At 49.4% G+C, this 15,231-nt stretch overlaps 2 protein-coding genes across 2 annotated transcripts; one reads left to right on the top strand and one right to left on the bottom strand.

Annotated features, from left to right (window-relative positions):
- Nucleotides 1-383: 383 nt before the first annotated feature.
- Nucleotides 384-8,820, top strand: HD556DRAFT_1242257 (uncharacterized protein; the record flags this gene model as incomplete). The annotated part of the gene is made up of 16 exons (XM_041298264.1): nt 384-504; nt 803-1,427; nt 1,519-3,086; nt 3,147-3,169; nt 3,222-3,277; nt 3,329-3,588; nt 4,150-4,820; nt 4,972-5,025; nt 5,085-5,752; nt 6,224-6,307; nt 6,360-6,440; nt 6,490-6,605; nt 6,654-7,110; nt 7,488-7,830; nt 7,879-8,445; nt 8,494-8,820. The coding sequence occupies 16 exons, from the start codon at nt 384-386 to the stop codon at nt 8,818-8,820; spliced, it is 6,021 nt and encodes a 2,006-aa protein (XP_041157516.1).
- A 2,682-nt stretch (nt 8,821-11,502) lies between these two features.
- HD556DRAFT_1446078 (uncharacterized protein) lies at nt 11,503-12,396 on the bottom strand (the record flags this gene model as incomplete). Its single annotated transcript, XM_041307029.1, has 1 exon — nt 11,503-12,396. One exon carries the CDS (start codon nt 12,394-12,396, stop codon nt 11,503-11,505), a length of 894 nt encoding a protein of 297 aa, XP_041157515.1.
- Between the last annotated feature and the right edge of the window lie 2,835 nt (nt 12,397-15,231).

The raw sequence follows: 15,231 nt of genomic DNA, 5'->3' as shown, positions 1-15,231 counted from the left end.
AAAAGGAAGATCCGACCGGCTTGGCACCAAGTAAAGTGTGTGAAAAAAACTTGATCCAAATTAAGCTAGGGCCCGAGTAGAGATGATCATAGAGAAGACCCCGAACACTTGAGAGACATGTGAATTTTACAAGGGCAGAGGGGATTCTATGTATAATTTTAACTTGTACTTGGGGGTCCTCCTTCATCGTACCTCGTCCCTAAACTAAAGCCCTTCTTCTCCTTCAATCCCATATTCAATTTTTATGTTCTGTTCCACGCATGCTGTCCCCGTCAACAAGTTCATCAGACGATAAAAATATTGTCTCTTCATGGCCTGTATCTGAATGTCCGACCCTCAATACTTCATTCCCATCATCAGACCCTCACCCTTACCATTCATCCATGCTTCATCATCATTCAGATGAAACTCAACACCATATCGAATGGAACTCTTTATTTTCAGCTCCTTTAAATCCCTCAGTCTTTGCAACATTGGCTGCTAATGGCGTATTTCCAGTACCGCGTCCAGATCATCATCACTCGAGACATTACACTGAACATTCATCATCATCTTGGTCACATGCACCAACTTCCATCTCCGGTCATCTTAGACCATCCCTGAGTAGGGTTCACTCTTCATCCCAAGAGCTACCACGTACCAGGGTCAACTCTTCATCCCAAGAGCAGCCAATGTCCACTCTCAATTCTCGTCCTCGTCGTATAGCCGTAAGTAATTAAATATTCGTTCACAGTATATTTTAACATTTTAAATTAGAATAACGATACTTTGAACCTCCATTTATCTAGACATCCAGATGGAGCCTCAGCCTCTGACCCCTCAGCAACAGATTTTTCCATTTTCGATCATCCTGTCGAACGCTCTAATGTTGGTTTACCACCTTCACTATGGATGTCTCCCGCTTCAACGACTCCTTCGACTCCCCTATACTCCCCTTTAACTCAGCTCACAATACCTTCGCATCCGGAGCCTTCCCCTCTTTCCTCAAACAAACCTTCATCTCCCTCAGAGACAATCGAATCAAAATCCGCAATATTTAGCGACATTTTTTCAGATGACCTCTTTGGTTCCCCACATCCGGATCATGCTCCGAGCACCTTCACCTCTCCTAGACTTTCTGGTTCCCCTGACTTGGAATCTCCTTTTGACGAAAGCGATCCAGAAAAACTTGCAAAGCAAGATCCCCTTGCAACTCAAGTGTGGAGGATGTACGCCAGGCAAAAGGCAAACCTACCTCACGCTCAAAGAATGGAGAACATCACCTGGAGAATGATGGCGCTTGCTTTAAAGAAGAAGAAGGAGGAAGAGGAAGCAGCAAACGTCAACTCAGAAATTAAATCAGAAGCGGTTTCAACTCCCATCCCTGACCCTGACGAGGAAAGAGGTCGTAGAATTGACAAGGGAAAAGCAAAGGTCCAAGTCGTCGGGTTTGACGGTACAAATCAAGATGGCATAGAAGATGACGAGTCAGTCCTCATTTATTACGTGATGTCTGACATCCTTTTAACGCTCATCTAGTATCGTAGCGATGGACTGGCGTGCCATGAGCAGATCACGCTCTCGCATATCAATGGACTGGAGACCTCAATCTCGTTCCCGTTCAAGGCCACCCCAGTCCGCAGCAACCTTTGATCATCATGGTATCATATCTCCTCAAACTGATTCCCGATATCATTTCCCCTCTCACCCAACCAACGGCGATAGGGACAGACGAAATGGCTATTCAAATAGGGAATCACATCTCGAATCCCTCGCTACCTCACCCAGTATTCCAATACCTGGAGCCTCTACTCATCGTTCTTATCCGGGGTCTTCTTCGGCACCCCGTTCTGGACTCTCTGGCACCCTCCCAGCCGTTTATGAAGGCCAAGTCGACCACGATCCACTCTCTTTCACACACACACTCCATCACGACCAACAAATCGGTCAGCTTAACCACTCCCTCTCTGCCCTCAATACGCCCGCTTTCCACCCGTCCTCGCTCCCCTCTTTCGGTTTCCACGGAGGTTCGAAACTACTCCCAGATCAGTCACCCAAAGCACGTGCCTTCCCTAGACACGTGCGAAAAACGAGCTTCGATCATACTGTCAAGCGGGAGGGTCTATTTACGGGTGTCAGCGGCAGACATCAGGTCAATGGCAAGCCCTTGTCGCCCGATAGTTTAATTGGGCAGAAACGGAGAGCAGAAGCACCTCATGCAGAGAGTATGCTACGCGCAGATCCCTCCAACGTAGACGGCAATCCCCGCACCACTCAGGAGCCAGATCAGTACGTGAGCACCAGTCCCTTCCCTTCCACCCCTTTCAACTTCTGCTTCCCGCGGGACTATGGGATGTTTGATATGCACGGTGGCTCACATAACGAATTCTCGCATATGCTCCACGCCACAGACGATTCTCATTCGTCGTTCCATGATTCTGTTTCACATCCTCTGAACGGTTCTGCATATGGGTCTGCTTCTGGCGTCAATGAGGGACTCTCGGCTGCCGCTGCCGCTGCAAGTGCAGTGATGGCCGAAGGATATCGTAATCTCAGCGCCGCTGCCAACTTTTCATCGGACGACTATAGCCATTTACTTGGACTTCCGTTTGGAAACATCGACTCGAGCGTCAATCTCGCACAAGGCCCATATACAGTTGATCCCACACAGATTCTTCCAGTGGAGCATGGCGACGGGGTCTTACAGAGCTACCATGCTAGTCCATCAAGCGACGGATGGGGCAATGGCCTTACGTCCAGTTCAACCGCATCCCCTGAACCATATTTAACCTCTAGCGCTTCTTCACCCCCATCTGTCGAAGGTGCCACCACGGGCCCCAACTCACGAAATCAGATGCGGAAAATCGCATCCACGAAACGTATCGCCCAGGAAATCAGGCGCAAGAAATCAGTTTCTGCGTTGAGCCCCACAATCGGGACCGTATCGCGATCAGCGACGAGTACCCCTGATCTGAGTACAAGAGATGGGAGTGCTGGCAATCCGAAAGGCAGTAGTGATGATGGGGATCAGCCACCCACGTCATGTACGAACTGCCAGACTACAAATACGCCGCTGTGGAGACGCGATCCCGAAGGACAGCCTTTGTGTATGTGTTCTCCGCCGCTAATTTTGGGGTATTTGGCTGACTGATGGCGTTTTCGCACAGGCAATGCATGCGGGTTATTTTTCGTGAGTTCTTGACGTACTTGATACTGCATGTTGATACTGATTCCGAGAAAAGAAACTGCATGGCGTCGTTCGTCCGCTGTCGCTGAAGACGGACGTGATTAAGAAACGGTTCGTAATTAATTGTTATTATTTTGGCGATGTCTGATGTTGGCATGGTAGGAACCGGGCTTCTGGTGCTCCTAACGGAAACGCACGCAAAGGGGGCGCTGGATTGCCCAAACTTGCATCATCGAATACTCGGCCCCGTGCATCGACAACTAGCACGGTGCCGACATTCACAAATGGCCGAGGGGGGACGGCCGCGAATAGAGTGGGGCTGGGCCTGTCTCCCCCCGTCGCGATGAAGAGACAACGTCGGACGTCTACGAGTGGGCAGATCCCCAGTGCACCTACGATGTCTCGAAGGGGTGACGACGCTGGTCTGTGAGACTTGAGTTGATTGAGGTTGTCCGATGTATGATGTTCCCTGTTATGTGGTCAGCATGATATTTTTTTTTGATCTTGCCCGGATCGCAGGATGGTACGTAGATATTCCATTGGCCATAGATTATTTTCCTTTCCATCCGCTTCATCTCTTTGCTTGCTTGCATACGTGTACATCATGTTCTGTCTTGCATGATTATGTCTTCCAGTACGATGGTTTATTCCCAAAGAGGTGTAGAATATACGACCCTAGCAGCTACCCTAGGTTGGACACGCGAAATTGTATCAGAAAATTGCGAAGCCCTTCCATTCCGCTTAAGCTCAACAAAGTTCAAAGTTCTAGTTCCAAACTATTTTGCGAGTTTGTTTTTTTTTTAGAAAAAAAAAACTTGCCTTTCGTAATTTGATTTCGAACGCTGTATCGCCAACGACAAGACCAGTCACTAAATTTCATTCATTCAACCTGGCTTCATTCTTCAAACATGTGCCGCCTCCTCCCCAACAACGCCCCCCGATGCCGCTGACCTCCTTCTCCAATGGCCAGCTCCAACCCGTAGCTTCCAAAGACATTAAAGAGTCCCGCCGCATCTCTCGCACCGACCTCGATTTCGAACAAGCACTAAGGCATGGGGGCACGGTGAAGCTAAAAGAGAGCCTTGATATCAATACACTGGGCGTATCTGACAGCCCTGCCCCTCCTGCACACGAATTCACTTCGCCTTCATCCCGACCCCCATCAAGGGATTCGCGAACGCAGTTGGGACGCGCTCATGCCCACGCTCACGCACCACCTACGCCCGTCATCGTCCCACCCACCCCATCCCCAGGGCCCGGCCCCTCCTCCGCAAGATGTTCCTCTACGACCAGCTCCAACGACATTTTCTTCGATGCCGAAGACTCTGATATGCAGACTAGGAGACGAAGCTTGTATCGTGCGCCTGGTACGAGCAGCAGCCCTGATCTCGCTACGCTCGTACGGAAAGCGAAAGTGAGGGGAGGGGTAGTTCCGCAGGTTGAGAAACGCGCGGAGCCGCCGTTGCCGGTGCATGGAGGGGCGTCGAGACTTGGTGTTGGGTCTTCGCGTCCGAGATCGTCGACTTCTGCCGGTTCCCCTCCTTCTGCTTCTTCGTCTTCTTCACCTGGGAACCCGATGGTGAATGTGTCGCCTGCGGTGGTGAGGTCATCGAAGCTTGGTCCGAGGGAGTTGTCGAGTCCGAGTTCGGAGTGGGTTATGGCTAGCCCAAGGACGAGTGGGTGTACTCGGAAGGATAGGGATAGTGGTGATAAAGATAAGGTGTGTTTCTTTCTTTCTTTCTTTTGTATGGTGGATGGGAGTTGAATGTGGGGATTAGGTACCGACTAAATCTGTAAGAGCCAAGACGAGCGCGTTTCTCGGTAAGATGCTTGGTCAGTCGACGACACGGGACCGGTCTGTGAGTGTGGTTGCTTGCTTTGGAATCGGCGTGAGCTCATGAGATGGTTTGTTGTTTAGCGGACAGATGCTTCTGTCACTGGGTCTCCGCGCTCAAGACCGTCTTTTGTAGATAGTTTTGCACCCCCTGTGCCCCCGCTACCAGACGAAGCCCCTCGCTCTGCCGTATCCCCCACTCCTGATGCCTTTGCAAGCTCCTATTGTGGTTCTACAGATCACAAACCCCTACCGCCCATCCACCTCGGCCCCGCCACTGATGATTCAGACGATCGGTCTCTTGTCGTAATCGATTCCATGTCACAAACACGAGATCGAACGCTGTCTCCTGGCACGCGTCTTCAAAAAGCAAAGCCAGAGGGCAGGTTTATTAGTCATAACAAGCGACGAAGCATGAGCGTGAGCGACATCAATTTACAAAAAATAAACGTTCCTTCCTCGCCTGCACCCACCCTTCCTCCCAAGGACTCTGCCCCTACCGAGTTCCAGGCTTGGGACTCTTCTTCCTCCCTTCACGGGATTCTTAGTGATTTGAAGGGTGTTTTGTCTCAACTGGATCCGGACTCTGGTTCATCGCTTGACTTACGAGACCCTTCTACGCCCGCGAGACGTGCTGCCTATACGCGGTCGAAGACTCAGACTCCTGAGTTCAAGTATCAAGGGGATCTTTCAAAATCTCCGGTATTACCCCCTGTTCCGCCATCTACTCCGATTGTGACGTTGCCCACTCAGTCATCGCTGGGTTCTAATACGGATATGGAATCACCCTCGAGAAATGGGCTGTCAGTAGAACCTATTATCCCACCACGTACATCTTCCCTTCAAACGCCTTCACGCTCTCGTTCCGGATCTGGGGCGCTTGGTTCGCAGAGAGCAACTGCGCTTCGGCACGGGTCGAGCCCTTTGTCCGGCCCTTTGAGGAGTAAAGGATACGGTAGCCAAATGCAGTCTTCGTACCGTGACATGTCTCGTCTCCGTGTCCAACATCACTCTGTAGCTTCGAGCTCTGAGCCGTCCTTGATCCCCGTGGTTGATGATGTTCGACCACGTGAGTTTTGGTTATTTTTGTGCGCGGGCGATGCTGATGACGTACAATTAGCTTCTTCTCATGCTCATCAGGAGCTGACGACTAATGATCTTATTATTAACCGATATGCGTCCAATCCGTCGTTTGCACGGACGGACGATACGGATGAAGAGAGGGGGAAGGATTTAGCTGCGAAGTGCTATACCGAGGATGAGGATTTCTTGGCGAAGGAGAAGATTGCGGAGTGGTTGGGCGGAAAGTGAGTATCTTGTTTCTCGTTTCATAACTCTACTGAGAGCGTGCTGCGCCAGCGGGCAAGTCAACAAGATAGCGCTCCATCACTACATGAACTACTTTGACTTTACGGGGCTGAGGCTTGATAATGCGTTTAGGTGGGTGATAATCGAAACACCGGTGTATCGTATTGATCGCCCCCTCTAGACGTCTTTGTGCAAAGTTGTATCTCAAGGCTGAAACCCAGCAAGTGGATCGCATTCTTGAAGAGCTCAGTCGACGATTCTGGGATTGCAATCCCACCCGTCTGTATGGTAGTGCCAGTGCGTCAACAGTCATGCACTCATCACTTGTGCTAACATACTCTTCAGGCGTCGTCCATGCGGTTGTCTATTCCATTCTGCTCTTAAACACCGACCTTCACATTGCAGATATTGCAAACAGAATGTCGAGGAATCAATTCGTCCGCAACACGATTATGGCCATTCAAACCCAGACTCACCCCAGTCGCTACGGTTCGAGTCCAGATCTGAACGATGACAATACCAGCGGGCCGCTGACAGCATCTGACGGTACCGAGACGCAGTCCCTCGCTCGGTCAAAGAGAAGTGGCAGTATTGCAAGCTGGAACAGTATCTCCAAAGATACATTCTTTGCTGCGACTTCTTCTGCTGTTTCGACAACGCAGCCCTCGCTGAATAGTAGTACCACATCTTTCCACCATTCCTCTGGTCCAGAATCGAAACCTCCGAGTACTGCTCCTTCGACGGTTGCGTTTGACAGGAACTGGGAGATGGACATGGAAAACCTGCTTAAGGTAGCTACGCTGTGATTTTGCACAAACATTCTGGCTCATGGATTCTTTCAGGAAATGTATACTTCAGTCAAGAGCCAGCAGATCTTGCAACCCCTAGGAACCACATTCATGGCTCGTGTTTCAACGTCATCTCTAACTCCAGGGGCACCGCATCTCAGTCGCAATCGCAGCTACCGCGGACCATCGGACCGGCTTACGACACTCAAGCGGGGTAGTATCCGGGGTATTCAGTCGATACTCACGCCAAGCTACAGTCCGTACAGTAGCAACAGCAGTATCGAAGGGCGTGTCAGCCCATCACCGAGTTATGCAACCTCGACTCGTGAGGTAGGTGTCCGAGATGTTTGATTATATGAAGTATTGACAGTTCGTCATAGGGTATGCACAGCTCTATGGGTAATTTCCTCACCCCTTCTCTTGGTTTCGCGTCCAATTTGTCGCATACGATCATCAGGGAAGCACAGGAGGACGAGGATCGTAGCTACCGCAGTCATGAATCTAGCTCGACGACTATTAGTATCACAGATGAAGAACTTGCGCTTCTCGGGGCGCCATGGGCAAAGGAAGGGATGCTTTGCCGCAAACAGTATTGGGAATCCGCGGGCAAGAGAGCAAAGTCTAAGAACTGGATGGACGTTTTCGTGGTCATTCAAAGAGGGGAGCTGAATATGTTCACATTTGGAGACCATGGTGGAGGGTTTTCTGCTGTAGTTGGTGGTGGTAATTGGCTGGTGTGTATATTTTTTTCGTTTTCCGATTGTTAGTTGACACTCTCGTAGGAAAACGCCCAGTCCGTTGGCACAGTGCAGCTATCTCATTCGCTAGCCCACTCCTTGCCTCCTCCAGGCTACAACAGACAACGTCCCCACTGCATGGTGCTAACCATGGCCAACGGCGGCGTATTCTTTTTCCAAGCCGGTACAGAGGAGCTTGTCAACGAGTGGGTCTCGACTTGCAACTACTGGGCGGCACGTACCAGCAAAGAGCCATTAGCAGGTGGCGTCTCCAACATGGAGTATGGCTGGAATCGTGTCGCTGATGCTTTGAATGGACGCCCTACATCGGACGACCAGAAACCCGAACACGATCGTGCCGATTCGATGAGCGTACGCAGTGGGCGGAGTACCCGAAGCAAGCTCGGGTGGAAAGAGAGTGCCGCTACCGTCCGCGCTCATTCGCCGTGGTCGGAGAGATTGTTCATTAATGATTGGAAGCCTCCTATCCCACCCTCGATATCCAGCATTCATGACGAGGAAGCCCAGCTCGAGGCACTGCAGAAATATGTGCATATGTTGAAGAAAGATCTTAAGCATCATAATGAACTGAGGGAACCAATGAACGCTCTGGTTTGTCATTCTGATCTCCCACTCGCGCCCAGCTTATTTCTATTTTAGTACACACCGCGTTCAACGAACGGAGCCAAAGCGCAGAGTAATTGGGAGAAGAAGTCGCAATTCCTGCTTACTGAAAACGTGAAGTACGATTCTTACGTCGACTCACTGCAATCCGCCATGAATCTGCGTCTGAAGAAGAGGGGCGAAAAGGCGCTAGAACGCGCTCTGGTTGTTGCGGTACCTGATGACAGTGACCCCGCGACAGCATCTGGTAACTGGAGAGGAGGTTACTCAGAGGAGACGATCCCCGAAGACGATGAGCTACCAGCAAGTAGGATACCCAGAATGTCTCCATTCCATCGCAGGGAGATGGCAGAGGAAGGGTAGTAAATATGTTAATTTCTGCTAATATACGATCGAACACTTGTTTTGATCTAGTAGCCGTGCTCCCGGGAATATTTATGTATGATATTTTCCTTATGATACTGATGTCTTACGCTAGGATGATTTGAATATAGTGTTTCTTAAACTACTGACATAGACCCAAGTGAAATAAGATAATGCTTCAGTGTGGACCGTACTAGCGTTCTCGGAAATCTAAGTGTTTAACAGGTAACTAGATTCCCATAACTTCGCAGCAGACGTAAGGACCTGAAGGCCACTCTTTGACTCCACTATGATTGTCCTTGATCCTCGGCATACCACAGCGATCCGACATCATGCGCAGAATTGGTTGTGTGGCGTACAATACCCAAATGCTGAAAGCCAGGGAAATCAGCTGTATTTGGCAGCGGGGGAAATCTTGGCGTGGTCCAAATGATACATGTTTAGCCCAGATACCCCATGGAACCTGTCAGCCAAGAACTGCCTTACTCACCGAGGATCCCACCTTGAAATTGCTATTGGTAAGAAAATCATCAGGCACGTGTATAAATACTTCATAAAAAGACCTGTGCACCTGATCGCGGTTGCATGTTGAACCACTGGAAATCGCCGAGTCACAAGACTCTCTCAGTATGCCATTGTCAGTCAGTGAGCTGTCGCAGCTGTACAATTTTATAGTTGCAGCCAAGCTGACTTTAGCTTGATCTAGTAACAAGCTCAGTGTACCGCCTGTTGCAGCACATCGAGCTGCAAGACTTGAAATGGCAAGGGCCTTTCGTACGAGTAACACGGCCATCAAATATTTTGACATACCTGGTTATAGGTCCGTGATCTAGCTCGTGCTGTGGTTAGCAATGGATGCTGTAGTAGTAATGAGATGCACTAACTCTCCATTATTCTGGTATGTCCTCAAATCAAAGCCATCATTGAAATAGTTCACTGGGGCAACGCATTCCGAAAGCGATTATCGTAAATGCAGGCTCGCGTTGAGCAAATATGGAATACATATGCCAAGGCTATTCCTGTAACTTTCGTGTCAACGTTTTTTGTTAAGCTAGAATGACCCATGTAATAACCACCTTGTTTGCATTTTCAAGGTACGTTTCGTTCTTCGTTCGCAGGCACCCAGCAGCCGGAGTCAGCAAAAATACTTGATTGGTGATGACATTTTTATTATACGTGTGATCAGTAGACTACCACACTAGAAACAAGATTAGCTACAGGTAGAAAAGATCGTGATTAGCATTACAGTACTTCCACCTCCGCAAGTATCATACCATTCCCTTGCGACCATGTCATAGATTTTGGCCGCACTAGACTGTGATTCGACCCCCAGGAAGGCTTTTAAAAGAAAGGGGAAACCTACAAGATATGCACTACTATCTTGGCCTCTCGGAGACTTGTGATCGGCAATTTTCCATAGTGTTACAATAATCCACTTTGAGGATACCCGACTGATGCTTGTTCCGCGGCAGACGAATCTCTCAGTTAAGGATTATCGACGATCGTCACTACCATAGAGGAATTTCGCCCAGTCTGTGTGTAAGGTCAAGATATCGTATGTAGCTGGCATCATACCGCGTCGGTCTACGGCTCATCGTGGTTGTATCGGCTTGTGGAAGCATTGTAATAGTGCGGATGCAGTTGGTCAGCGACCAGCTAAATAGAATGGCGGATGTGGCGGTCTCAACAGCACAATCGACGGAATGGATAGTACAAATACGCACTGTCACATCGCCCCAAGGTCGTAGTACACGGCTGCCCTCGGAATCCGAGGCTGCTTCAGTCTCTAGTAAGGTAGCGATCACGGCGAGGAAGCTTAATAGTCTGAACAAGTATCAGAGCCACGAGGTTGAATGCAACAGCACTCAGTGTCACCACATCCATCAGGAAGAGTCTGAAATGTTTGCGACTTGGTTATGTCATGTCCGCTTACATAAGTACTAATTACTACTTTTGGGTACAAAATAAACACTAGAGCCTCATTCAAACCGCTCCTCACAGTAACTTTCAGATGCTAGTATTGTACTCATCTCGTGTAACAGACACTCAGGGACTGGGGGAACATTTCTCCACCAATGAATTCACCACAATCCTGTTAGATTGTGGTGTGGGACACCGCGGTCTCATTTGTAGTACTATGTACCATATCTCTCGGCTTCTTGCAATCTACATCGTAAGTGGATAGTGTTGACTGGCATGATGTCCCGACTCCCCGACACAAGTTAGTACTTGTTACGTGGTGCTACATTCATCAACTGTACAGTTTTTCCAAAGGGTTCCCACACATCAACCAGGGTGTGGGCGCCTGAATGTTTGGAACCGCCGAAACCCTTCTTCCTGATAACGTGGGAGTCGGGGAATGTACGTTCAAACTTTTAACATTTATTCTGTCCATGATGCGACATACCGCCCTTTGACGTACCCTAGTTGATCAGGATGTACCCTTGACTTGAAGACCTGTTCATTCGGGATGCTGCCAATAAACATACGGGCGTATTCATCATGATCCATAAACAACAAATACATCGCAGGTCAGACCTTTGCTATGACTATAACCTTACCCCGAAGTAAGTTAGGCTTTTCAAGCCGGTTTTTTGATTCGTAAATCTGATATAGGCTAGTAATTCCAGTGGATTCTCCGAGATGATAGGCCTCACTTCGGTGCTGCTCTGCCACTTTGCACTAACACGTATTGCCTCTCGCGGCGAGACCTTCTCTCCTTTGCCGCCGTCTGCGAACCCATTCCATGCCACTCCCGTCATTGCTATCACCTCCTGCTAAATAAGATACACCCGCACCATCTTTCCTTTCCCTAGCACCATCACTGACCTTCTGGGAGTGACCGTCTGAAAGTAGGGCAGGGGTTCCCTTGGCGAGGGCGGAATACTTTGAATCGCTGCTGCAGCTGATGCTACCCATGCCGCCGTACCCCCATTCCACAAACTCGGGTTCATCGCGCACGTTTGCAAAGAGATTTGTGAGTGGTCGGCGCTTTGAACCGTAGATGCGTCCGTTGAGCATGTGCATGCCACTTGTGTGGACTTTTGGGCGCGTTGAAGGGGAGGTGGGTGGGAAGGAGCTGGAACTGGGGCTGGGGAAGTGGTTCTGGGGCATCGCATGGTGGTCACCACCTGAGCAGAGGGAGTTGGTGGAGGGAGCGGTGGAGAAACATCTTGGTTGATTGTCATTGGAGGGGATGGGGATAGACGCAGATCGGGAGAGTGGGGCACCAAAGTCATACGGTTGAGGATCATGAGCGGTTGAGTCAGTGGATGACCGCTTGAACAAGTTGAATTGGCGGGAAAGGGATGACTTTGGTTTTGATTTGGAGGATGCATTGCGTTGGACGTCGACGATGTCGGAGGACAGTGACTCGGAAGAGAGTGCGTGCGAGTGGGAGTCCATGATGGGATTTGAATTGTCAACTTGAGCGGTGGGCTCAGGAAGAGGTGCGAATCTAATGTGACGCATCGGAACGCTGGCGTTGTGCATGTGCGAGCAAGAAGAGTTACTTGCTCTCGAGGGTGACACGGCGAGGACAGGTGACTGGGTAGGTGAGCGTAAAACAGCGGTCATGATGTTGGGTGGAGCTCGAAGAAAGTTAACATGAATTGGGAGGTCCGAGTTCAAAAACTAAATAATGAATTGAATCCTCAAGAGGCGGAGCGTGACTCAGTCCCCGGGGTACAATAACCGCCAGCTGCTGCTTAAGATCCGAGTCCAGATTATCTCTTGCCCAAGACTAAATTGATTTGCTTCCGCTATCTAGCACGCCCTAGTATGCATATCTTCTGATCTAGTACTGTGACAAGCATCGAGGTAACGTTATCGAGCATGTATAAAAGTTCAACTACTGATGTGCAGAGTAACCTAGGGATAAAAGTAGTCTGGCCTATAGCTATCAGCCACCGTAACCGGCGGTGTCAACGTGGGCAACATCCTTCTCTTCCCTCCACACGAGAACCACGCTGACTCAAATATTGGAGCACTTCGAAACTCAGCTATTAACACACCCTCCCAGTATGTACTATTAGGTCCAGCACCGGCTAAACCTAAAGTACCCATCTACCCCGCGCTTGTTCGTTGGCAGTGTCGTCATCACTATAATTGTCCACATCTAGAACTTCCTCGAAGGCTCGAACTGTTCACCCATGTGCAATGGCACCGCACAAACCGCCAAGAGTTCAATATTCCTCTTATAAGCGGTACCCCTGCAGATGTTCAGCAAATCCCTCGAGATCCGAGTCTCAGACCTAGAACTTTGTCACGCCCATCCGAAATGTTCGAACCCTTGGTAATGCGTGGTTATCGCGCGGTCTCATGACCCAATATTACTTCGTATCTCGTAATGTCCGATTCTTCTCTGTCATAAGATCTAAAATATGATCCCGCATTATAGGATCGCTTTCACGGAACAGTTTACAGCCTAAGTCAAATAGCCTCATTTTTGGACATGACTCGTTGACTGTCTAAAATGTGGCGCGAGCAACTTTGCATGTTTCACATTCTCGACTCACTGTGCTTGGCGATCCTATTATTGTACCATCAAAAACTGGGCGGCTCCTTTCGTTCGTTCCCTAGGGGCATCATGACTTCAATTGAAACCGTGGACAATTCGAAGTAGACGTTATTTCCTCTCTGCACTGCATCACCTCAGTACACCACCCGCAGCTTGGCTGTCAAGCAAAGTTCAGGCAGTGAGTGCCACATTTAGTCGACATGGTCAATCCGAGTGCTTCTTAGTCGCCTGGTGACGTCGGTTCTCCTAGCGTATCAGCGTCTGGGCGCTAAGCTGGCAGAGTCAGGTGTTGGCCATGCGGAGCGAATTCTCGCCATTTCCACCCGATCCACTTGCGAATGTCGATGCAGCTTGGCGGACATCGTGCGAGTTCCTTATGTCGACGGAATCAATCCATATCGTCCTCATTATCGCTGCACCACTTCAGCCCAGTGGCAACCTTGACATTACACACATCATGTTCTTGGCCTTGTCAAAGTAAAGTTACCAGATAGCGTCCAATTTCTTGTTGGTGCAGTATGTTTAATAAACCCCAATGTGACGATTCGTTCCCACCAACATCCAGAGGTGCAGGTCAGGTGTTTGGAACACCAAATTCATTGTCGCCTTTTCGAGCGGAGGAGGTCCAACTGCAAGCGTTCCTTCAAACAGTTGACACCATTTGCCACCATCAGAAGTCTTCGGCAGAATAACCTATGGCAACACTTCAGGAACTGCTCGTCGTTGATCTCTTTACCAGCCGCCCTGTCTCGTAAGTATACTACTGCCTGTCGTAGTTGTATAAGGCGGGCCGGACGACATGCCTCCCGCGAAAGACTGCCATCAGTCACAAATATTTTATTTTGGCGAAAAAAACACACCGATTCCCATGTCATTTTTGACAGATTTTATTTATTTAGCTATGCAGCACTTAGAGCATGCAAGCTTCATTCTGCATCGGGGAAAATTTCCACCATGGAGGTGCCATACATTCCTGTCAGGTTCCTCGCCGCCCATCAGCCTCAGAGCGATGCTGACCATAACGAGCGTGGGGTTACTGCACAGCCGCCATATCCTACGACAACAAAGTCCAACATGCTTGAGAAGGCCGTTGCATTTCTGACACAAATTCAGCGGTTGTCGCATCAATGTTTCCATGTCGTTGTCAAACCTAGCTCCTAAGTTCCACAACTGGTAGTCACTCGATATCCATTCCTGCAAGTCATGCCAGTTGGTATGAGAACAAACCGAGGCCGAGTGTTAAGAACCATTCAGAAAAAAGGAACAAACGAGCAATATTTAAATGTTGAAGTAGCCTAGGACATCGCGGGACGTAACCAATTTGCTCCATTCTTGGGACCGCAAGCGTAACAGCGTTCAGAAAACTAGTGAACAGTGCACGGGTGAAAGTGGACATACTAGATTCAAAAAATTAGCAAATCTCGAGCGGACGTGGCACCACAGACGGACGCACAAAATGGTGATTCAGGGTCACTTCAAGCTGAGAGTCCATTAATATCACTACGACATGGTAATCCCATTTCAGCAGTGTCACTGATCAGAATCTAGATGGTTTACTAGATGTCGGTGGTGGATATAGTGCTGCAGGTGAGGTTGACAGCCTGACAGCTTGCAGTGGAGACTCGGCTTCGAAGAACAGCCATGAATTATGATACGCGCCCGCGCTCCCCAGCAAGCGACACCAGTTGTCAACTTCATTGACTCGGAGATCGCCAGTCCAAGTCCGCGCCACGATGAGTTGTTACTTTTAGATGATTATACTCGGAGTCTTTCACACATGGAAGTCCTGCCCAATCTTGAAAAAAATACTAGAACGGGTTAGAACTGGTGCATCCCAACACGGCAAGCAGCGATAGGCATGTCAAGCCGATAAGTTATTAACAATGTCAAGG

Source organism: Suillus plorans (assembly GCF_016647745.1).
Source record: "Suillus plorans strain S12 chromosome Unknown HD556scaffold_49, whole genome shotgun sequence".
NCBI lineage: Eukaryota > Fungi > Basidiomycota > Agaricomycetes > Boletales > Suillaceae > Suillus > Suillus plorans.
This window is presented reverse-complemented; position numbering and strand designations above follow the sequence as displayed.